General features: G+C 43.9%; 1 protein-coding gene across 5 annotated transcripts in view; it reads left to right on the forward strand.

Annotated features, from left to right (window-relative positions):
- SMYD3 (SET and MYND domain containing 3) overlaps positions 1-25,591 on the forward strand; it is an 876,287-nt gene that overhangs the window by 72,163 nt on the left and 778,533 nt on the right. For all 5 annotated transcript variants that reach the window (XM_033938605.1, XM_033938609.1, XM_033938607.1 and 2 more), the window contains exon 2: positions 10,300-10,363. In XM_033938605.1, the coding sequence (XP_033794496.1) occupies positions 10,300-10,363 (64 nt within the window). The remainder of the gene's footprint in view (positions 1-10,299; positions 10,364-25,591) is intronic.

Genomic DNA, 25,591 nt, shown 5'->3' on the forward strand with positions numbered 1-25,591 from the left:
CTACTTCCTCTTTTCTATCATTTAACCACTTCTTAATCCATAATAGGACATTACCTCCTATCCCATGACTTTCGAATTTCCTCAGGAGTCTGTCGTGAGGTACTGGCCTCGTTTCCTCATCTACTGAAGGTGTCATTGAAACCCCACTCCAGCCCATCCAGATTTGTCCAGCCATGATCAGGGTACAGGCTGTAGCACTCTGCCCTACACTGGCTTTATTTCCCAATTACTGGAGTTGCCATCTAAACACCGCTAATGTTTGTTTGGTTCCCTTTTCTTTCCATATAGAGTTTATTAGTGTTTGTCCTACACATTTTAAAAAATTCCATTATTGGTTTCATCTCCACCACCTTCTGTGGGAGTGCATTCCAGGTTATCTACCACCCTCTCCATGAAAAAGAACTTCCCAACATTGTTCCTGATTTGACCCTCTATCTTCCCCCTGCAACTTCAATTTATGCCCTCTGGTTCTATCATCTTCCTATTTCTGGGAAACTTTTATTTGTATACTACCGTAATACTTTTCAAATATTTAAGTATTTGTATCATATCACCCCCTACCTCTCCTTTCATCTTTTTTTCTTCAGGTCAACAAGTCTTTTTCTCATACATCTTTGGGCACAAACCCTCTGCCATTTTTGTTGCTTTTCTCTGAATCGCTTCAAGTCTTAATATCCTTAGCGAGATACTACCTTCAAAAACTGAACACAATACTCTAAGTAGGGCCTCGCTGATGACTTGAATAGGGGCATCGACACTAGAGAATGACACAGGGACAAATTTTTCCCTGACCCTGTAGTTTCGTCACTGTCCCTTTCCAGTAAGCGCTGCCTTAACCGCACAAGCCTCGAATACTTATGATTTTAAAGTGTTTGAGGCTTGTGCAGATGAGAATGGGGCAGGGACAGGAAAAGAACTCGCCGGGATAGGATGGGAAAATGAGTTCCTGCGGGGACGGGGAAAAATTTGTTCCCGTGTCATTCTCTAATCAACACCTCCTTTCTTCTGCTGGTTCTATGCAGCCTAGCATCTTTCTGGCCATGGCCACTGCCATATTATATTATTTCACCGCCTCAGACTCTATCACTCCAATGTCCTTCTCCTGAGCTGCACTTATCAATCTTTCATCTTCTATCTTGTACATCTCCTTTGGATTTCTGCATCTGGTATGCATCACTCTGCATTTTAACTACCAGACCTTAGGTTAGCCTTCTAATTTTTGTAGCTCTCTGACCATGGTTTCTACTCTTCTTTTTTGATGATCTTTGTCACCTGCAAACTGTAATATTATGTATATGGGTTGCTCTCATCTGCAACTGAAAAAAACTGCAAATCAATCCAAAACACTGCTGTTCATCTGATTTCCTCATTGAAAAATTCAGCTATTATATTGACTTATTTTGTCCATCTTCACTGGCTCCCAATAGAAGCTAGAATTCAAATTTAAATTGACCTGTTTAAGTTTTAAACTGTTATAAGGTTTAGTACCATCATATTTCTATGATCACATTTATATTTCCATTTGGGTAGGAAATTGTAGGCCCATTAATTCAAGGTTGCTTCATTTTCCTCTGCCATCTGTCTGTCAACCCATTTTCCACTCCAGTTCATCACTTTGGGCCCTAAATTCATCCCTCTCAGCTTATTCATAAGTCTGTAAGGAACCGTATCAAAGGCTTTGCTAAAATCCAAGTAGATTACATCTATCGCATGTCCTTTACCCAGTTCTTTGGTCACTCAAAAAAATCAGCATTTTCCTTTGGTAAAACCATGTTGGCTCAGATCCTGCAACCTGCTGGATTCTAGAACATTAATTATCTTTTCCTTCAGCAGCGACTCCATTATTTTATCATATTTTGAGTATAAATTGTGCTAAAATAAAGACCATCCTAAGGGGTTCACAACCTTTTTCTCAGTGCTTGTATCTTTGTTGGCCTGCATTAGCTTTTGATTAAACTTTACTTTCACTTCAAAATCCTTGTCCTGGTTTACAAATGATATTGCACGTTATGGAAGACATGTGGCCAGCAGACTAATTTGGGGACCCCTGGTTGAAAGTTGATACAGTTCATGGACTCGGTTTCATTTAGATCTCTGAACGAGCTAAGATTGCTGTCAGGCACTTTGTTAGAGCGATGATGAGTAACAATAATATTCTATTCGATGAACTGAACAATTTGCTATGGACAGTGATCCCGTTCAGAAATGGTAGGCAGGACAAATGAAATCTGCAGTTTCCTGTAGCTTTTGCCAAAATGAATAATGCTCAGGATTAATTGGCCAATCTATGTTATCTCCTCCAGTGCAGATAAAACAACTGAAGCACAGCAGCGCTGAAGCTTCAAGCACAGTATTTGGGTTATAATGTTCATTTTAGTAATGAGATTAAAGTTGTTAAAACAATTGATGTTGACACTGCCACTATAACCAGAATTACTGAGCATGCTTGTGAGTGATCACATGGAAAAAAAAAAAGATTTTCTTTACAGAAATGAGAGAGTTTTTGACTTGGCTAATTTCCCAAATAGTAAGGCTTTCAATTTTTGAGAAGTAGAATTAACAAAATTGACATCGAAATATATTGTGTTTCTAAATATAAGACTGATTCTATTAAAAGTTTGTGCAAACAGCATAGAGACTTTTGGTATGAAGTGAATGGGAAGATCAAAGTTGGTAAATTGAAGCCGTTTAACAAAATAATTGCATAGGAACTTCATGATGAGCATTTCATATTGAGGCTATTCTAATCTGTGCTACATTAAAACATTCTGTACTGATTGTCAACATGGCAAAGAAGATCTCTTTACCTTATTCCTATTGTTTATCCCTTGAATGTTTATCTTCTTTGCTATATTCCCTCTTCCCCTCTCTTACTCTTCATACAAATTGTATTTCTGCCCTTCTCCATCTTGTATCGGTAAGTTTATGTTCGTCAGTGCGTTTGATTGTCTGTAGCATTGTTTGTAATTTATTTTTAATCTACGTTTTATTAAACTCTGTTTTTGTATTATGTAAAACTGCTTTGAATTTTTAATAAACCTGAAACCTATATTGTAGTTCTCCCCTCTTCCATTTTATTTAACTGTATGTCAAGTCCACGTATCTTGCTTGTCTATGTATATAGCTATAGCAGAGCAGAGGTACACTCTAGATTAGAATATCTTATCTATTGCACTGGAAAAGGAGATTATGTACTGGAAAGGAGAGGTTGTATCCCTATACTTCTACTAAGATTAAGTATCTTAATAAAAAATTTGGCCTACAATTTAGCCTTTGTTTTAGATTTCGGCCCCTTATATGATTTGAGTTTGACACCCCTGCTCTAGGACAGAGGTCTCAAACTCAAACCCTTTGCGGGGCCACATTTTGGATTTGTAGGTACTTGGAGGGCCGCAGAAAAAATAGTTAATGTCTTATTAAAGAAATGACAATTTTGCATGAGGTAAAACTCTTTATAGTTTATAAAACTTTCCTTTAACAGTTAAAAGGAAAGATATATAAACTATAAAGAGTTTTACCTCATGCAAAATTGTCATTTCTTTAATAAGACATTAACTATTTTTTCTGCGGCCCTCCAAGTACTCTATTTTTTTCTGCAGCACTCACATTTAAAGTTCAATATCTTTTCTTTCTCAAAACTGGCACATTTCAATCACTAAATTGAAAATAAAATCATTTTCCTACCTTTGTTTGGTAATTTCATCAGTCTCTGGTTGCACTTTATTCTTCTGACTGTGCATCCAATACTTCTTCCCTTCTTTCAGCCTCCTGTATGCTTCCTCTCCTCCAGACCTCATTCCCTCCCCCAACTTTTTCTTTCTTTTTCTGTCTGTCTTTCTCTGATTCCGTGCCCATTTTTTGCTTTGTTTCTGGTTCCCTGTCCCCCCTCCTTCTTTCTTCCTTCCTCCGTGCCCCATTTTTTGCTTTTTTTTCTGGCTCCCTGTCCCCACCTTACCTTCTTTCTTTCTTTCTTTCTTCCTTCCTTCCTTCCTGCCCTCCCACATGCCACCGCCGCCGCGGAATAAGCTGCTGCTGGTGCCGCTATCGGGAACAGGCCATCTCCCTGCTTCTCTTCTGCACGGGGCCGACCAACTCTCGCTGCCTGATATCAATTCTAATGTCGGAAAGGACGTTCCGGGCAGCCAGGCAGCGATTGGCTAGCCAGAACGTCCTCTCGACGTCAGCATTGACGTCGGGCCGCCAGAGTTGGTCGGCCCTGCAGAGAAGAGAACAGTGGACCGCCCCCCCCCCCCCCTTGGTACGCCACTGGAGCAGCAGCGTGTTCGTTCAAAGCCGCGGGTGGCGGCTCCTTGCGAGATATGCGCCTGCGTCTGAAGCCTCTCTGATGTTGTGACATCAGAGAGGCTTCAGGCGCAGGTGCGGATAGCGCAAGGAGCCGCCAACCTGCGGCTTTGAGCGAACGAGCCAGCTGCTGCTCCAAAAGAAAGAGAATGATGGCCTCCAGACCGCGGGCCGCACTTAAAACCAGGAGAGCCACATGTGGCCGCGGGCCACGTGTTTGAGACCGCTGCTCTAGGAGGTAATGCAGTGAATGTCACATTTAAAGTCCCAGGTACACATTTCACTATAACCTGCTTATATTGTACAGTGAGCTCTCCAAAACACCCAGCTGTACACCACAATAGCCCTTTTGCCTGAAGGTGTTATATAGGTTTTGGGTTGATTTTGGAGGGTTCACTATACAATATAAGCAGGTTATAGTGACATGTGTATCCAGGACTTTTAAATGTGACATTAAATGCAGTACCCTCTTAGAGTGCCCCTCTGCTCTGCTCAGCTGTTTGACCATCTGAAGCTGTAAATACAGGCTGGAATGTGCTGTTTTTTTCACATCTTTGGGTAGTGGTGTCGGTGACCATTGGGAGAAAAGGGGGTTCATGCCTTAATCTCTCCAGTGATCATCTGATCAGTTTGGGCACCTTTTTGACCCTTATTCATTTTTAAAACAGGTCTAGCTCCAAATGTCTTAATGATGCCCTAGACATTTTGTTAACATTTGATTATCCCTGCAGAATGTCCAACATAAGAATTGCCGCTGCTGGGTCAGACCAGTGGTCCATCTTGCCCAGCAGTCCGCTCACGCGGCAGCCCTTAGGACAAAGACCAGTGGTCTAAATGAGTCATAAGAACATAAGAACATAAGCAATGCCTCCGCTGGGTCAGACCTGAGGTCCATCATGCCCAGCAGTCCGCTCACGCGGCGGCCCAACAGGTCCAGGACCTGTGCAGTAAACCTCTATCTATACCCTTTTATCCCCTTTTCCAGCAGGAAATTGTCCAATCCTTTCTTAAACCCAAGTACTGTACTCTGCCCTATAACGTCCTCTGGAAGTGCATTCCAGGTATCCACCACACGTTGGGTAAAGAAGAACTTCCTAGCATTAATTTTGAATCTGTCCCCTTTCAACTTTTCCGAATGTCCTCTTGTTTTTTTATTTTCTGAAAGTTTGAAGAATCTGTCCTTCTCTACTCTCTCTATGCCCTTCATGATCTTATAAGTCTCTATCATATCCCCTCTAAGTCTCCTCTTCTCCAGGGAAAAGAGACCCAGTTTCTCCAATCTCTCAGAATATGAGAGGTTTTCCATCCCTTTTATCAAACGTGTCGCTCTCCTCTGAACCCTCTCGAGTAACACCATATCCTTCTTAAGGTACGGCGACCAATATTGGACGCAGTATTCCAGATGCGGGCGCACCATCGTCCGATACAATGGCAGGATAACTTCTACCGTCCTTGTTGTAATACCCTTCTTGATTATGCCTAGCATTCTATTTGCTTTCTTAGCGGCCGCTGCGCACTGTGCCGTCGGCTTCATTGTCATGTCCACCATTACCCCCAAGTCCCTTTCTTGGCTACTCTCATTCAATAATATCCCTCCCATGTATAGTTGTACCTCGGGTTTCCGCTTCCCACATGCAATACTTTACATTTCTCAATGTTGAACTTCATCTGCCATCTCGCCGCCCATTCCCCCAGTTTGTTCAAGTCCCTTTGCAATTCTTCACATTCCTCTTTAGTCCCAGCTCCACTAAATAGTTTTGTATCGTCCGCAAATTTTATTATCTCACACTTCGTGCCTGTTTCTAGATCATTTATGAATATATTAAATAGTAGCGGCCCAAGCACCGAGCCCTGCAGAACACCACTCGTGACCCTCATCCAGTCCGAGTAGTGGCCCTTTACCCCTACCCTCTGTTTCCTACCCGCCAACCAGTTTCTGATCCATCTATGTAAGTCTCCGTCCACTCCATGGTTCTTCAGTTTCCGGAGTAGACGCTCGTGAGGCACCTTGTCAAAGGCTTTTTGGAAATCAAGGCATATGATGTCTATGGGGTCTCCTCTGTCCATCCGTTTGTTAATTCCTTCGAAGAAGTGCAATAAGTTCGTTAGGCATGATCTCCCACTGCAGAAACCATGTTGGCTTGTTATCAGAAGTTCGTTTCTTTCCAAATGTTCATCGATGTGTTCTTTAATCAGTGCTTCTGCCATTTTCCCCGGAACCGAGGTCAGACTCACTGGTCTGTAGTTTCCCGGGTCACCTCTTGATCCCTTTTTAAAGATGGGCGTGACGTTGGCTATCTTCCAATCCTCTGGGATCACGCCTGTTTTCAAGGATAGGTTGCAAATTTGCTGCAGTAGTTCCGCTATCTCTTCCTTTAATTCCTTCAGAACCCTTGGATGGATTCCGTCCGGACCCGGGGATTTGTCAGTTTTAAGTTTTTCTATCTGCCTGTGTACATCATCAAGGCTCACTTCCATGGATGTTAATTTTTCTGCTTGATTTCCATTGAAGTTTTGCTCAGGTTCCGGTATGTTGGTTGTGTCTTCGTTTGTAAATACAGACGAGAAGAACATGTTGAGTCTTTCTGCGACTTCTTTCTCCTCCTTCACCGCTCCCTTCCTGTCTCCTTCGTCCAGCGGTCCTACCTCCTCCCTAGCTGGCTGTTTCCCTTTAACATATCTGAAGAATGGTTTGAAATTTCGTGCCTCCATGGCTAGCCTCTCTTCATACTCTCTTTTGGCTTTTCGAACCACACGGTGACATTCTTTTTGATACTTCCTGTGCTCCTTCTGGTTCCCTTCAGTTTTGTCCTTTTTCCATTTCCTGAATGAATTTTTCTTATTGCCTATCGCTTCCTTCACTATTTTAGTCATCCATATCGGGTCTTTTGTTCGACTCTTTTTGCACCCCTTTCTGAATCTGGGGATGTGCAGATTTTGCGCCTCGCTCACCGTGTCCTTGAAAAAAGACCAGGCATGTTCTACTGTTTGCCATTTTTTGGAAGTGTTCCTAAGTTTCTTCCTTACCATTTCCCTCATTGCTTCATAGTTTCCTTTCCTGAAGTTGAATGTTGTCGCTATGGTTCTCTTTCTGTTCGGTATTCCTACTTCAACCTTGAACTTGATCATGTTATGTTCGCTGTTTCCCAACGGTCCCACTAATTCCACTTCCTTTGTAGGTCCCCTTAGTCCATTTAGGATTAGATCCAGAGTGGCATTTCCTCTCGTCGGTTCTCTAACAAGCTGCTCCATGAAGGAATCTTGTATAGCCTCCAGGAATTCTGTCTCCCTAGCGCATCTTGAGCTTCCAAGACTCCAGTCTATCCCAGGGTAGTTGAAGTCTCCCATAACAATCGTGTAACCGCTTTTGCATTCTCGCTTCATCTCGGCATCCATTTCTTTATCGCTATCTCCGGTTTGCCCGGGTGGACGAAAGTATAGTCCCATCTTTATTTCATGCCCTTTCCTACTCGTTATTTTAACCCATAGCGATTCCAGTTTGTTGGTCGTCTCCACTGTGTCCATTCTTATCGATTGTATGCTTTCTTTTACGTATAGGGCTATTCCTCCTCTTTTCTGTCCTGACCTGTCCTGGCGATAGAGCTTGTACCCCGGCAGTGCCGTATCCCATTTGTTTTCTTCATTCCACCACGTTTCAGTGATTCCAATGATGTCTATGTCATCGCTATTGGCCATGGCTTCTAGTTCCCCCATTTTGTTTCATTTTGTCCAGCCTTACCTGCGTACATTCCAGTTTAGCAGGAATTATCCAACTTTGTCTTGAATCACTGGAGGGTGTTTTCTCCTTTAACAGACTCTGGAAGAGCTTTCCAGATTTCTACCACTCTCTGGGTGACGAACTTCCTTACGTGTTTGTACGGAATCTATCCCCTTAAGCCCACCCAAAACACATCTCTAACATGTCCCCTTAAGATTTAGATGTACTGGAGACAAAACAAGAGAAAGACGTCTAGAAAGTCAGTTTTGAAAATGCCCACTTGGGACGTTTTGACTAGTAAATTTATGCTGTCTTTTGGACATCTATCTTTTTTGAAAATGATCCCCCATATTGCTTTATTCTATTTTCTGCCTCAAATCTATCTACTTTTTCATCTCCTCCCACTCCCTTTCCCTCCGTCCTTTTGCACCATCTCCTCCAGCTCCTTTCCCTTGCCCTCCATCCATGCGTACCATCTCTTTCTTGCCTTGCACTTCTCTTCCCTTTCCAGTATTACATCATGTCCCTATTTCTATATCCAACTTCTCCCTTCTCTATTTCTTTCCTCTTGCACTCTTCATTCCCTGTCTCCCTCAGGTCAGCATCTCTCACTGCAGCCCTATATTTGGCATCTCATTAATAAAGGTTTTTAATTGGAATTGCATGCAGTGTATTGGATAAGTACATTATTGACAGTGATGATTTATACATATGTACTAACTATAGGCTGGAGCTACTATAGCCATTATTTTTAAAAAACAATGTTCAACATGGCCATGTTTCACCAGGTAAATGCTGCATCAGGAGACAAACAGCACAATAGATTTAAATTGAAATGAATACAGCTTGCTCAGCATACTCCTTTCTTGCTGGGGTTTTTGGATATGGATTGGGTCTCATGGTGTGGGTTTGGGATGGGGTGGGGGTTTGGGCTTTGGAGTGGGTGGGGATTGGGGGGATTCTTTGGTTGGGGTAAAAATGTGTTTGATGGTACGTTTGGTGTTCGCGACCTTGTTGTATTGTCGTGCTGTATTGTGTATTTACTGCTGATGTGCCAATAAAACATGATTTATACTAAATTGAAATGAATATTCCAAAGAAATTATTTTGGAATTATTATCCTTCACCTTTTACTACGCCATGGTAGAGGTTTCCACTGTGGCCCGGAGCACTAAATGCTCCAATGCTGTTCCGACGCTCATAGAATTCCTATGAGCATCGGAGCATTTAGTGCCCCGAGCCATGATAGAAACCTTTACTGCAGCTTAGTAAAAGAGGTCCTATATTAGTTTGCATTTCTATAAACACAAACACTTTGCATGTTTGCATTATTGTAGTGTTTCTCTTTATATACTGATTTTTAAAATATTCTTTGGAGTTCTATAAAAAAAAAAAAAAATCCAAAATGTAGTATAAAGGGGCAGATGGATATTTTTCTTGCCAAACCCTTCCAATTTGCTATTTTTGAAATGTATTGTGTAGACTGATTTCTATGGTGCTTGTCTGCAGTGTATCTAAATCTGAAGGGTGTGTGGTAGAGGCATGGTTTGGGTGGGACTAAGGTGGGCTTTTGTTTTAGATGTTTTTCTGCTAATTGAACATTTTAGAAAATGTCCAGGGCACAATTTGGATGTTTGGGGCTAGACCTGTTTGACAACGAATAAGTGCCAAAAAGGTACCCAGCATGACTACTGGAGGGGATGAAGGCATACCTCCCCACTCTCCCAGTGGTCACTGACTCTCTCTAACCCCCCCAATATGTGAATGAAACAGTAGTTACCTGCCTGCTTTAGATGTTATGGCCAGTCCTAGTAGAGCAACAAGCAGGTTCCTGGAGTAGCCTAGTGGGTGTACTCAGGCATGGAGATGGGGACTTGGGTCCATACTACACTCTAACTACTACACTTATGGTGGAATATATGAGCCTTCCAAAATCCACCCAAATCCCACTGTACCTATGTACTTGTGTAGGCATAAAGACTAGTGATGGTAGTGTATACCATTTTTGTAAAAGGGGACCATAGAGTATTGCAAATATCCATCCTTTTAAGCAGAATTAAAAACATAACATCCAAGTACTCTCCACCTCTAGACGTGTCCCCTCTAGAGAAAATACAAATATTTTTTAGTGCCCGGATTAGTGCATGCTAATTAAGCACTGCAAGATGCCCGAGTGTGTCCCATTTTTAAGCCGTGTTAGCTTAATTCAGGTTAGAAATGGGGCCTTTTAATTTTCTTTCTATTACTAAATTTACTAATATGATATATGTTTATTACAGGAAAGATCACCTGCTTCGATGCTCCCAGTGCAAGTTTGCCAAATATTGTGGTGTACGCTGCCAGGTAAAGAAAAAACTTATAAATAAAGGAAGCAGCCAACCCCCCCCCCCCCCCCAATGAAGAGTGAAATACTTGAGCTTGAAGTAGCATATTTTTATGGCTATATGATTTTGATAAATGTAATAGAAATAACTTATTTTCATGTTGCATTTTGGTAACTATTGCATGAATTATTTTTATTGTCAACTGAATTGATGCAAAAAAAATAGGAAAGGGAATTAGTTTTCAATGCAGTGATGAGCAGATGAATTTAAAGTAGGGATATAAAGCAACCTGATAGTCCCATGAATGAATGTAATGTAATGTAATGTAATGTAATTTATTTCTTATATACCGCTACATCCGTTAGGTTCTAAGCGGTTTACAGAAAATATACATTAAGATTAGAAATAAGAAAGGTACTTGAAAAATTCCCTTACTGTCCCGAAGGCTCACAATCTAACTAAAGTACCTGGAGGGTAATAGAGAAGTGAAAAGTAGAGTTAGAGGAAAAATAAAAATAAAATAAACATTTTTACAAGACAGCATTGATCTAAATACTTTGGAAGGTAGAAGAGAGGAGAGAAAGGAATAGAAGCAGAAGGGGGAGCTGATGAACAGTAGAATTCTGGAGAAATTTAAATGATAGAAATATGTACCTTGTTCTGCTTTTGTGCAATGCTGATTAAATACAGGTAAAAAAAAAAAAAAAAAAGTCAGCTGCTAACATGAAGTAGATCAAAGCAGAAACAAGTAGGTCAATCGGGATGTTTCCAAATGAAATCTTTATTGAACATAAGAACATAAGAACTGCCATCTCCGGATCAGACCCATGGTCCATCAAGTCCGGCGATCCGCACACGCGGAGGCCCAGTCAGGTATACACCTGATGTAGTTTTAGTCACCCATATCCCTCTATGCCTCTCATAAGGAGATGTGCATCTAATTTGCCTTTGAATCCCAGCACAGTGGATTCCTTGATAACCTCCTTTGGGAGAGCATTCCAGGCGTCTACCACTCGCTGCGTAAAACAGAACTTCCTGACATTTGTCCTGGACTTGTCCCCCCTTAGCTTCAAACCATGTCCTCTTGTCCGTGTCGCGTTGGACAATGTAAATAATTTATTTTCCTGCTCTATTTTATCGATGCCTTTCAGCATTTTGAACGTCTCGATCATGTCCCCTCGCAGCCTTCTCTTCTCAAGGGAGAACAGTCCTAGTTTCTTGAGTCGTTCCTCATATTCCAAGTTCTCCATACCTCTTATTAACTTCGTTGCTCGTCTCTGCACCCTCTCTAACAGTTTTATATCCTTCTTTAGGTTGGGAGACCAATGTTGGACACAGTATTCCAAGTGTGGTCTGACCATTGCTCTATAAAGCGGTATTATGACTTTCTCCGATCTACTCGTGATTCCTTTCTTTATCATGCCTAACATTCTGTTTGCTTTCTTTGCCGCTGCCGCACATTGTGCCGACGGCTTCAGGGTCCTATCTATCAGTACACCCAGGTCCTTTTCTTGTTCGCTCTTACCCAGAGTTGCGCCTGACATTCTATACTCGTATTCCTTATTCTTACTACCTAAATGCATTACTTTGCATTTCTCCACGTTGAACTTCATCTGCCATTGATCTGCCCATTTCTCTAACTGATACAAGTCGCTCTGGAGTTCCTCGCTATCCTCCTGCGATCTGATTGCCCGGCATAGCTTTGTGTCGTCTGCAAACTTAATGATCTCACTGGATATTCCGTCTTCCAGGTCATTGATATAAATATTAAATAGGATCGGCCCAAGCACGGAGCCCTGGGGCACACCACTAGTCACTTTCTCCCAGTCTGAGAACTTTCCATTTATGCCCACTCTCTGCTTTCTGTTTTCCAACCATTTGCCTATCCACCTTTGTATATCTCCCTCTATTCCATGGCTTTGTAGTTTCCTGAGAAGCCTTTCATGTGGAACTTTGTCGAATGCTTTCTGGAAGTCCAAATATATTATGTCCACCGGCATTCCACTATCAATTTGCTTGTTCACGGTCTCGAAAAATTGAAGTAAATTCGTCAAACATGATTTCCCTTTCCTGAACCCATGTTGACTGGGTTTCATCAAGTCGTGTGTATCTAGGTGCCGGACTATGCTATCCTTGATCAGTGCTTCAACCATCTTTCCAGGGACAGACGTAAGACTCACAGGTCTGTAGTTGCCCGGTTCCCCTCTCGATCCTTTTTTGAAAATTGGCGTGACATTCGCTATCTTCCAGTCTTCTGGTATCTGTCCAGTTCTGATTGTCAGATTGGCAAGTTTCTGCAATAGCTCTCCGATTTCAACCTTCAATTCCTTTAAAACTCTCGGGTGAATTCCATCCGGTCCAGGGGATTTGTCACTTTTAAGTTTGTCTATCTGGTAGTATATCTGGTCCAACTCCACTTCAACTGTGGTGAGGCTGTCTTCTATTACTCCACTAAACACTTTCACTGCTTCTGGTATTTTAGCGGTATCCTCCTCCGTAAAGACGGACGCAAAGAAGGAATTTAGTTTGTCAGCGATTTGTTTATCTTCCTTGATGTACCCTTTCCTTCCCTGGTCGTCCAGGGGTCCCACCGCCTCTTTTGCGGGTTTTTTCCCTTTCACGTATCTAAAGAAGGGTTTGAAGTTTTTGGCTTCTTGCGCTATTTTTTCCTCATAGTCCTTTTTGGCATCCCTCACCGCCTTGTGACATTTCTTTTGATCATCTTTATGTATTTTCCATGCTTTGGTTGTTTTCATGTGTTTCCATTTTTTGAAAGAGTCCTTCTTTTCTTTTATGGCTACCCTCACCTGTCTGGTAAGCCATGCCGGTTCTCCCTTACCTTTTGTTCTCCCCTCTTTGGAGATCCTTGGAATGTGGAGATTTTGTGCTTCTGAGATAGTATTTTTCAGTAGGGACCATGCCTGGTCTACCGTTTCAAGTTTGTCCACCTTTTTCTTGAGTCGTTGTTTCACCATGGCTCTCATGCGATCGTATTTGCCCTTTTTAAAATTAAAGGTTTTGGTTAAGGTTTTGGCACGTTTTCTATTCCCAATGTCAAGCTTAAAGTTGATCACATTGTGATCGCTCGTCCCCAGCGGTACCGTAACTTCTACTTCTTTTGTCGGTCCCGTGAGGCCATTTAGTACCAAGTCCAGGGTGGCGTTGTCTCTTGTCGGCTCCTTTACCAATTGTTCCAGGAAGAAATCCCCTAGCACCTCCAAGAACTTGGCCTCCTTGCCGCAGTTGGAGGTTCCTAGTTTCCAGTCTATCCTCGGGAAATTGAAGTCTCCCAATATTATTACATTGCCCGTTTTGCTTTCTTGTTTGATTTCCTCTATCATTTCTGAGTCAGTTTCCTCCGCCTGTCCTGGGGGACGATAGTAAAGGCCAATTTTCGTGTCTGCGCTGTTTTGGCCAGGAATCTTGACCCAGAGGGACTCTAGCTTCTCTTTTGTTTCCGTTGTAGCCACTTCAACAGATTCTATTCCTTCCTGAACATATAGGGCAATACCTCCACCTTTCTGCCCTACTCGATCTCTTCTATATAGTTTGTATCCCTGCAGTACGGTGTCCCATTTGTTTTCTTCATTCCACCATGTTTCTGTTATGCCAATGATATCCATGTTCTCATGTCTTGCTATCGTCTCTAGTTCTCCCATTTTGTTTCCTAGACTTCTAGCATTTGTATACATGCATTTAAGTTCCCTTCGTGTTACCTTTTTGGACTTTCTACTCTTGGTTGTCCTTACAGTTTCCTTTACGGTATCCTTTACTGCTCCTGTGTTATCTCCCATGTTTGTTGTGTGGTCATCCCCTCCTGTGTCTGGGTTGTCCTTTCCTGCTTGTTCTCCTTTATTGGCTGTGAGGTTGACCTCTCTTGTGTATGAGTAGTAGTCCTTTGTTCCTACGTCAGGGCATCCTGTTGTCCGTACCATCGACCGGTCGTCGACTGTCGGCTTTCCCCTGTCCTTCAGTTTAAAGCCTTCTCTATTGCTTTCTTCATGTTGCCTGCCAAAACTCTTGCTCCTTCCTTGTTGAGGTGTAGTCCATCCCTTCTGTAGTACTTGCTTTTTCCCCAGAACGCCGTCCAGTTTCGCACGAAGTCGAAGCCCTCGTCTTCGCACCATCGTCTCATCCAGGCGTTGATCACTTGCAATTCCCCTTGTCTCTTTCCATCTGCTCTTGGTACAGGGAGGATTTCAGAGAAGGCCACCTTCACCTCCCTGATCTTCAGTTGTCTTCCGAGTGAGCGGAGCTGGCCCTTCATCTCTTCCCTGTCATACTTCCGCCCGCTCACATCATTTGTTCCCACGTGGATAAGCACAGCGGTGTCCACTCCCCCTGCGCCATCTATGATCCTGGAGATCCTGTTGGTCACATCCTTTACTCTTGCTCCAGGCAGACAGGTGACGACTCTGTCCTCTCTTCCTCCTGCGGTGTGGCTGTCCACGTGTCGTATGATGGAGTCGCCTACGATGATCCCCATCTTCTTTATTCGGGAGTTCCTTGGGGGGCGTAGGTCCACGTCCTTGGAGTAGGGCCAGTCATCTTCCTCCAATGCTACTCTTGAAATTGTTTCCTGTTCTTTGAGCGGGGGGACATCTTCCTGTGCTCTCATTTTTCCTCCTGGTGTGCGGTTGTCTCCTACCTCGTCTTCGTTTTCTTCTGTGTTTGCATGGGTGTCTTCTCTATTCACATGGGTTTCCTGAGTACAGTTTTCCAGCCCTGGGATCTCTACGTGGTGCTGATGGGCTTCCTCTATGAACATTTCTAGATCCTTGACCTCGTCGTTTGGGTTGTACTCCACTAGAATCTTCTCCTGTACTCGGATTCTGTCTTCTAGTTCCATCACTGTTCCCTCCAATAGTCTTACCTGACATTTCAAGCTATCCATCTCCATGCATCGATCGCAAATGTATGCCTGGATCCCCGAAGGGAGGTAGTCATACATATTGCAGTCAATACAGAAGACAGGAAAGCTCATCTTCTGACTTCCTTGGGCTTCCATTTCGTGCTTTACTCGTGGGTTGTCTGAGTGATTTGATGTGACCTACTTCTGCTCTTTTTCCTATTGATCCTACCTCCCCCTTACCTTCTGACTTCCTGACTGCAGGCTTCCTATTTGAGTGAGTCTGTTTGTGTTACAGTGCCTGTGCCTTTGTGTGCTTGTGTCCCTTGCCTGCTGCTTCCTTGTGTTGCTTGTCTTGTTGTCTCTCTCGTGTGTGCTGTCTCTGCTCTACCTCACCTTGATTGTATGTGCAGGTTGGTTTCTTTTTGTGTCTGTCTCTTTCTTATCTTCTGTGTCTGTCGGTTCCTTACCGGTCTGTTCTCCTCTGGTGTTCTTGAGAGTGTAGCGCTCGTCCCTTGCAAGGCCCTTCGCGAAGGCGCTCTCGCTAAGGCGAGCGCCTTTACCGCTCGCCTTCGCCGAGCGCCGAACGGCTGGGCGCCGTTGGCTCCTCCCCTTTTCAAGGGGGGGTCCGGCGCTGCCTCTGACGTGTAGGGGGTGGGCGGAGCGTACTCTCTCCGCTTCCCCGAGTCTTCGGCTCTCCTTCCTTCGGCTCTCCTTCCTCCTGCTATTCGGCACCAGCGTCTGTGTGCCGCGTTGGCTCCTCCCCTTTTCAAGGGGGGGTCCGGCGCTGCCTCTGACGTGTAGGGGGTGGGCGGAGCGTACTCTCGCCGCTTCCCCGAGTCTTCGGCTCTCCTTCCTTCGGCTCTCCTTCCTCCTGCTATTCGGCACCAGCGTCTGTGTGCCGCGTTGGCTCCTCCCCTTTTCAAGGGGGGGTCCGGCGCTGCCTCTGATGTGTAGGGGGTGGGCGGAGCGTACTCTCGCCGCTTCCCCGAGTCTTCGGCTCTCCTTCCTTCGGCTCTCCTTCCTCCTGCTATTCGGCACCAGCGTCTGTGTGCCGCGTTGGCTCCTCCCCTTTTCAAGGGGGTGTCCGGCGCTGCCTCTGACGTGTAGGGGGTGGGCGGAGCGTACTCTCGCCGCTTCCCCGAGTCTTCGGCTCTCCTTCCTTCGGCTCTCCTTCCTCCTGCTATTCGGCACCAGCGTCTGTGTGCCGCGTTGGCTCCTCCCCTTTTCAAGGGGGTGTCCGGCGCTGCCTCTGACGTGTAGGGGGTGGGTGGAGCGTACTCTCACCGCTTCCCCGAGTCTTCGGCTCTCCTTCCTTCGGCTCTCCTTCCTCCTGCTATTCGGCACCAGCGTCTGTGTGCCGCGTTGGCTCCTCCCCTTTTCAAGGGGGGGTCCGGCGCTGCCTCTGACGTGTAGGGGGTGGGCGGAGCGTACTCTCGCCGCTTCCCCGAGTCTTCGGCTCTCCTTCCTTCGGCTCTCCTTCCTCCTGCTATTCGGCACCAGCGTCTGTGTGGAAAGAAGAGGTACAATTCTGCAGAGAACGACTCTATGCTGCAAGCATTTTGGTATAGCGGATTATACCTTCTTAAGGAGTCTTGGCCATTGCTGGTGGCATTGATTATAGGCTGATATCTCCAAAATACTTGCAGCATAGAGTCATTCTCTACAGAATTGTACCTACATAAGAACATAAGAAGTTGCGTCCGCTGAATCAGACCAGAGGTCCATCTCGCCCAGCGGTCCGCTCCCGCGGCGGCCCATCAGGCCTATTGCCTGAGCAGTGGTCCCTGACTATTTCTTTAACCTACCTCTACTCCTATCCCTATAACCTACCTCTACTTCTATCTGTACCCCTCAATCCCTTTGTCCTCTAGGAACCTATCCAAACCTTTGAAGCTCTGTAACGTGCTCCTGCCTATCACAGCCTCCGGAAGCGCGTTCCATGTATCTACCACCCTCTGGGTGAAAAAGAACTTCCTAGCGTTTGTCCTAAACCTGTCCCCTTTCAATTTCTCCGAGTGCCCCCTTGTACTTGTGGTTCCCCATAATTTGAAAAATCTGTCCCTGTCTACCTTTTCTATGCCCTTCAGGATCTTGAAGGTTTCTATCATGTCTCCTCTAAGTCTCCGCTTCTCCTAGCTTTTTCAGTCTGTCAGTATATGAGAGGTTCTCCATACCCTTTATCAGCTTAATTGCTCTTCTCTGGACTCCCTCAAGCACTGCCATGTCCTTCCTCAGGTACGGCGACCAGTACTGGACACAGTACTCCAGATGCAGGCGCACCATTGCATGATACAGTGGCAGGATGACTTCCTTCGTCCTGGTCGTGATACCCTTCTTAATGATACCCAACATTTTGTTTGCTTTCCTTGAGGCTGTGGCGCACTGTGCCGACGCCTTCAGTGTTGTGTCTACCATCACTCCCAGGTCTCTTTTAAGGTTACTTACCCCTAGCAGTGATCCCCCCATTTTGTAAATGAACATCAGGTTTTCTTTCCCTACATGCATGACCTTGCATACATAATATAATTACAAACCATAAGTATCTCAAACAGGACGTCCATATGGTAAGGGGGTATGGTGTAAGTGTGTTTTCAGCAGGACCAGGGTGGGGGCCAAATATGGACATCCAACACAAATTGCAGAAAGGAAAGGGATGTCTAAAAAGATGAATGTTCATATTTAGACCTAGCTCTTGACATATCCAGGTTACATGAAGGTGTTCTGATTGAAGGGAGTAAAATAAGTCATAGTAGGTATTTTGATCCCTGGATGCCTTTCAATTTAACAAATTTTTTTTTACAAATAATTACAGTGAAATTTGACCCTGTGACTTCTATTCTCTGCTCTGATTCTCAGCTGCCTGCTCTTATTAGGTTATTTCTCCACATGGCTATTTTATAATGTAATATGGATATTCCTCTGTTGCCACAGAGTTGTCCATGTTCCTTGTTTTGCTCCATTGATAGTTTGAATTTCTGAGTCTGTAAAGTGGATGTTCATGCTGGATATAGCCAGCACTTAGAAACATAGAAACATAGAAAAATGACGGCAGAAAAGGGCCAAAGCCCATCAAGTCTGCCCACTCCATTGACCCTTCTGTTTGATTTTGCTCACCACCCCCTGCCCTCACCTCATTAGAGATCCCACATGAATGTCCCATTTATTTTTGAAATCTGCCACGCTGTTGGCCTCAATCACCTGCCGTGGGAGTTCATTCCAATGATCGACCACCCTCTCAGTGAAGAAATACTTTCTGGAGTCTCCATGAAATTTCCCTCCCCTGATTTTCAGCGGATGCCCTCTGGTGGAAGAAGGTCCTATAAGACGGAAGCTATCCTCTTCCACCTCGATACGACCCGTGATATATTTAAATGTCTCGATCATGTCCCCTCTCTCTCTTCGTTCTTCAAGTGAGTACAGCTGCAATTTATTCAGCCTTACTTCATACGGAAGATCTTTGAGCCCCGAGACCATCCTGGTGGCCATCCGCTGAACTGACTCCATTCTCAGCACATCTTTCCGGTAATGTGGTCTCCAGAATTGAACACAATATTCCAAATGTGGTCTCACCATGGATCTGTACAGTGGCATTATGACCTCTGGCATCCTGCTGATAAAACCTCTACGGATACAACCCATCATTTGCCTTGCCTTAGAGGAAGCCTTTTCCACCTGATTGGCAGTTTTCATGTCTTCACTAATGATTACTCCTAAATCCCATTCTTCCGTGGTCCTAACTAAGGTCTCACCATTTAACGTGTAAGTCCTGCACAGATTTCTTTTACCCAGGTGCATCACTTTGCATTTTTTAGCATTGAAGTTAAGCTGCCAAGTCGATGACCATTGTTCTAATAGTAGTAGGTCCTGTGTCATATTGTCAGGCATAGTGCTTTTATCTACTATGTTGCACAGTTTGGCGTCGTCGGCGAACAATGATATTTTTCCTCTGATCCCTTGGGTCATATCACTTATGAATATGTTGAATAGGATTGGACCCAAGACCGAGCCCTGTGGTACTCCACTTGGTCATCCATTACTAATGTATTTTAGAACAGGTGGTATGTCAGCACATATCCTGTTCTAAAATACCTGAGAAATGGATGTCTATATGACTTGGATGTCCTTATTCTGAGTTGGATGTTCCTGAGGTCCTCTGCAAAGGTTCCACTTCTTCATGATTTAACACTGATATACTTGGGTGCTCATTTTCAAAGCACTTAGACACACAAAGTACCATAGGTTTCTATGGTACTGTGCATATCTTAAGTTCTTTGAAAATGAGCCTCTTTATCTCTCTCCTTGCTAATTTTGGGACATAGATCATAAAAGTCTGCCTGGAACTGGTCCTACATTCCAACTATTGGAGTTGCCGTCAAATCCCACCCCAGCTTCGATCCTGATATTTTTTTGCCATTTATGGAATCTCATCAACTACGGTCTGCTGGGCTGGTAGAATTACATATTCTATCTGTTAAAGACCTTTAGACTGGCAGTGTCCAGGGATAGTATAATTTTTTTGTATGGGCCTGAGAGAATGGAATAAGCTACCCTTATACATACTTCATACATACCCTTATACATAGTGTGTTCCAAGAAACCCATTTGAATGTCAGTAAAATTGAAAACTAAATGGTCCTTACCTGTAATCGCCTCACCTGCTCTGCAAAAGAAGAATGGTACAGCTATCCTGATTAGATCTACTGCTGATATCAAGTTGCTTTCTCAGTCTAATGATGCTGAGGGCCGCTGGATCAAAGTCAGTCTATTAGTTGGTCTTACAATGCTTTCCATTGTTAACATCTGTGCACCTAAACTAGATAAACCAGAGTTCTTTAATGAGATAATATTTCCTTACTTGAAGATAATTCTCAATCACATATCTTGGTGAGAAGACTTCAATTTGGTGATTGATCCTGTCATTTGACAGGAAGTCAACGGTTCAACATAGACCATCAAATGCTTGAAGAAGCTTAAACAACATGATAACACAATTAAAACTGGTTGGTGTATGGAGATTGATGCACAGGGAGGAACGGCAATACATATTCTACTCTGCCCCCCATAACTCCTACTCTAGACTTGACTACTTTCTTGTGAGTAATAACCTCATTAACAACGTTTCCCACACAAACATTAATGAGATATCTATTTTGGATCATGCCTACATTGAATTAACTATGAATGATCTATCAATTACGCAGAAGGGTTCCACCTGGAGATTTAATAATGCATTACTACAGGATCCGACTTTTATCGAACACGTCAGGAAATCGATTCAAGAATATTTCTTGTTCAACAAAGTGGAGGACACTGGTTGGCCAACTTTATGGGATGCTTTTAAAGTGGTTATCAGAGGAGTTATCATCTCGTTCCAGGCTTGGAAAAAGAAGGAACTAATGAAACAACTTTTGGAATGTGAAAGCAAAATCAAAGATTTGGAGGGTCTACATCAATCTAATCCAGCAGACATGAATACCTTACAGAAGCTTTGTCAAGTACGACTAGACTACAATCTATTACTTAGTAAAAAAGCAGGTAATGCCATTTTCCGGAAGCAAGTCAGTTAGTGCGATAATAATAAATCTGGTAGTGCTCTTGCTAGATACTTGAAAATCCAAGAAGAAAGACTAAATATACACACGATTGTAGATTCTGCTGGTAATGCAACTTCAGACCTAGCTCAGATAGCGCAGTCATTTCAAAAATTTTATGAACAGTCATACACTTCTGAATGTTCTCTGCCTGATACTGTAGAATTTTTGGCTGATAAACCGCACCCCAGTCTTATTGCCGAGGATTATACGCCTTGAAAAGTAGGCAGTAGAATTTGAAGTGCACTCTTGCTTGTATTGGAAGCCAGTGAGAGTCATGGTATGCCTCTGTGATATGGTCATATTTTTTTTAGTGAGTAGACAAGTCTCAGGGCTGTATTTTGTATTGTTTGTAATTATTTTATCATGGACGCAGGGCATGGGAGGTATAGTATGTTGCAGTAATCTATTAGTCTAAGGATAAGAGATTGTACCAAAAGTAGGAATTGTTGGCGGTGGTTTGGGGAAGGGCAGTGAGAGGGGAAGGGAAGCAGGTTGGGCACCCCTGCTCTAGACGAGCCGCAAGCAGCACTCAAGTGGCTAAAGAGCTGCATGTGGCTTGCGAGCCGCAGTTTGCTTGCCACTGACCTAGACCAATCACTTTTGCATATTGGCAAGTAATGTTTGATATAATTTCTTGTAATTTTGTGTTATTGTGTGTCCATAGTCCAGGGGGGCGATAAAATAGTAGGATACCTACATTGCTGGAGTACATATAGGATTTGTCTTCCAACTTGCATATCATATATTTTAGTTGAGGAAGGATAGAGTCTGTTAAGGTGATTTTGAAAAAACTCCTGTAGACTATAGCCAGGCTGCCTCCTTGTTTTGTTGGTCTGATTGCATAGATGACACTGTATTCCGGTGGACAGAGATAAGATATTGCTGGCCAAATTTTGTCTTTTAGCCAGTTTCTAAGAAGGCAAAGCCTAAGTCATTTGTAGATATCAGATCATTCAATAGTAGTAGTTTGTTGGCTACCGATCTGACATTTATGTAAATGTAGGATACAGGTGTGGCTGCTCTTTGCTTGTTCGTGATGAATATGGATATATCGTAGGTTAGAGTGAATTCTGATAGGAGGCAGTCTTTGTTTCTAGGACAGTTTCTAATGATTGTAGGGATGGAGTAGTGATCGGAGGTAGGGATAGTACTTAGAGTATAGGCCTGTTTGAGAGGAGGGACCCTGTGGTTTGAAGTTATAATATATAGGGTGCCATGTTAGAAAAGATTTATTAATGGTTTGATAGTCTTCTGATGGGTTTAAGAGGCTTAGGAAAATTATGTATAATGCATGGTACTAACCTTAACAAAAGCTTGAATAACATTTAATTGCTCTAAGCCCCTTTGGAATAAAATTCCACAGGGTGGGACCCACATATGAAAATGCATTCTTTCTAATGTCTGCTACTCTCAATGCCTTTCAAGAATGGAATGCACAGTAAGCTATATTGAAAGAAGAAGAGGGAAGTAGTAGGTTGATAACACTCTAAATATTTCTGCAGGTATTATGGACTGTTCCTTGTTAAGGTCTGGAATACTATGAATTCATTTTTAAAGTGAACTCAAGCAATCACACACAACCATTGAAAGTGGGACAAAGTAGGTGCTGTATGACCCAATTTTTCAGCACTGTCACTAACTGCTTCATTCTTTTTTAGATCAACTGCATAGGAAAATGCAAGGTCATGCACGTGGGGAAAAAGAACCCGATGTTCACGTACAGAATGGGGGGAACACCGCTAGGGGTCAGTAACCTGGAGAGAGACCTGGGAGTGATGGTAGACGCAACACTGAAGGCATCGGCGCAGTGCGCCACAGCCTCAAAGAAAGCAAACAGAATGTTGGGTATCATTAAAAAGGGTATTACGACCAGGACAAAGGAAGTCATCATGCCGCTGTATCGTGCAATGGTGAGGCCGCATCTGGAGTACTGTGTCCAGTACTGGTCGCCGTACCTCAAGAAGGACATGGCAGTACTTGAAGGAGTACAAAGAAGAGCAACTAAACTGATAAAGGGAATGGAAAATCTCCCATATACCGACAGATTGAAGCAGTTGGGACTTTTCTCACTGGAAAAGCGGAGACTTAGAGGAGACATGATAGAAACCTTCAAGATCCTGAAGGGCAAAGAAAAAGTAGACAGAGACAGATTTTTCAATTTAAGGGGCACCACAAGTACGAGGGGGCACTCGGAGAAATTAAAAGGGGACAGGTTTAGAACAAATGCTAGGAAGTTCTTTTTCACTCAGAGGGTGGTGGATACATGGAACGCGCTTCCAGAGGCTGTTGTAGACAAGAAAACATTAAATGGTTTCAAAGAAGGTTTGGATAGATTCCTAGAAGAAAAAGGGATTGAAGGGTATAGATAGGTATAGACCACTACTCAGGCAATGGGCCTGATGGGCCGCCGCGGGAGCAGACCGCTGGGCAGGATGGACCTATGGTCTGCCTCAGCGGAGGCAACTTCTTATGTTCTTATGTTCTTATGTATGAGTACTGGCCATTGCTTAGATATTCTAGCATACAGGATTTGATTATTGAATGGGCTATTCCTTTTTCAGAAAGAGCTTCAGATTTTTATACAACGGATAAAAGATCGCCAGTGTTTTGAGAGCTTCATTTTGTCCCAGAGGTATTTCAGTGTCAGGCATTACCCTTAATATTTTCACTTCTGACTTCAGAGAAAGCTGTGTCAAGGAAGATGGAGACCGTGGAGGAAGCCTGGGCCCTACTCAAGGGCACGGTGCACGAGGCACAAGACCTGTACGTACCCAGGTTTAGGAAAGGGTGCAAAAAGAATCAAACTAGAAATCCGGCGTGGATAATCAATGCAGTAAAAAAGGCGATAAGTGACAAGAAATTGTTTTTCAGAAAATGGAAGAAGGACCCAACAAAGGAAAACCAGAAGGAGAACAAAAGGCACCAAAAAGAATGTCACCGAGAGGTTAAGAAAGCAAAAAGAGAGTATGAGGAAAGACTGGCGGGGGAAGCAGGAAACTTCAAACCATTCTTCAGGTATGTGAAGGGGAAGCAACCAGCCAGGGAGGAAGTGGGACCATTGGACGACGGAGACAGGAAAGGAGTGGTAAAGAAGGAAAAGGAGATAGCTGACAGGTTAAACAAGTTCTTCTCATCAGTCTTCACGAGAGAGGACACATCAAATATCCCAGAACCCAAGGAGATCATAAACGGAGACCACGATGAAAAGCTGGTCCAACTAGAGGCGAGCCGAGAGGATGTCCTCCGACAGATAGACAGACTGAAGAGCGACAAATCACCAGGTCCGGACGGCATCCACCCAAGGGTACTAAAAGAACTAAGAAACGAAATAGCAGAAACACTTCGCCAAATATGTAAACTATCCTAAAAACTGGGGAGATCCCAGAGGACTGGAAAATAGCAAACGTCATGCCCATCTTTAAAAAGGGATCAAGGGGAGACCTGGGGAACTACACGCCGGTGAGCTTGACCTCGGTCCCGGGAAAGATGATGGAAGCACTGGTAAAGGACACAATCTGCGAGCACATAGAAAAAAATGGACAACTGAAGACGAACCAGCATGGCTTCTGCAAGGGTAGGTCGTGCCTCATGAACTTGCTGTACTTCTTTGAGGGAATAAACAGCCAGATGGATAGAGGGGAAGCCATGGACATCATTTACCTCGACTTCCAAAAGGCCTTTGACAAGGGACCCCACGGACAGCTGCTTAAGAAGCTGTGGAATCATGGGGTGCAAGGAGATGTCCACCGATGGATCAGACACTGGCTAGCAGGCAGAAAACAGAGGGTTGGAGTAAAAGGACATTACTCAGACTGGCAATGGGTCACGAGTGGAGTTCCACAGGGATCAGTATTGGGACCGCTCCTGTTCAATATATTTATCAATGACCTGGAGACGGGGACGAAATGTGAAGTCATTAAATTTGCAGATGACACCAAACTCTGCAACAGGGTCAAAACCACGGAAGACTATGAGGACCTGCAAAGGGACCTGACGAGGCTGGAAGAGTGGGCAAAAAAGTGGCAAATGAGTTTTAACATAGAGAAATGCAAGGTCATGCATGTAGGGAAAAAGAACCCGAGGTTCAGCTACAAAATGGGGGGAATATTGCTAGGGGTGAGCAACCTTGAAAGAGACCTGGGGGTGATGGTGGACACAACACTAAAACCATCAGCGCAGTGTGCGACAGCCTCAAAGAAAGCAAACAGAATGCTGGGCATCATCAAAAAGGGTATCACAACCAGGTCGAAGGAAGTCATCATGCCACTGTATCGTGCAATAGTGCGCCCGCACCTGGATTACTGTGTCCAGTACTGGTCGCCATACCTCAAGAAAGACATGGCAGTACTCGAGGGAGTCCAGAGAAGAGCGACTAAACTGATAAGAGGTATGGAAAACCTTTCATACGATGATAGGTTAAAAATGCTGGGGCTGTTCTCCCTGGAGAAGAGGAGACTTAGAGGGGACATGATAGAAACCTTCAAAATCCTGAAGGGCATTGAGAAAGTGGATAAGGACAGATTCTTCAAACTGTGGGGAACCACAAGCACTAGGGGTCACTCGGAGAAATTGAAAGGGGACAGATTTAGAACAAATGCTAGGAAGTACTTTTTTACCCAGAGGGTGGTAGACACATGGAATGCTCTTCCAGAGGTTGTGATAGGCCAGAGCACAGTACAGGGGTTCAAGGAAGGTTTGGATAGGTTCCTAAAAGATAAGGGGATTGAGGGGTACAGATAGAACCAGAGGTAGGTTATAAAAATGGTCAGGAACCACTTCACAGGTCATGGACCTGATGGGC

The sequence above is a fragment of the Geotrypetes seraphini genome, chromosome 3, assembly GCF_902459505.1.
Source record: "Geotrypetes seraphini chromosome 3, aGeoSer1.1, whole genome shotgun sequence".
Taxonomy (NCBI): Eukaryota; Metazoa; Chordata; class Amphibia; order Gymnophiona; family Dermophiidae; genus Geotrypetes; species Geotrypetes seraphini.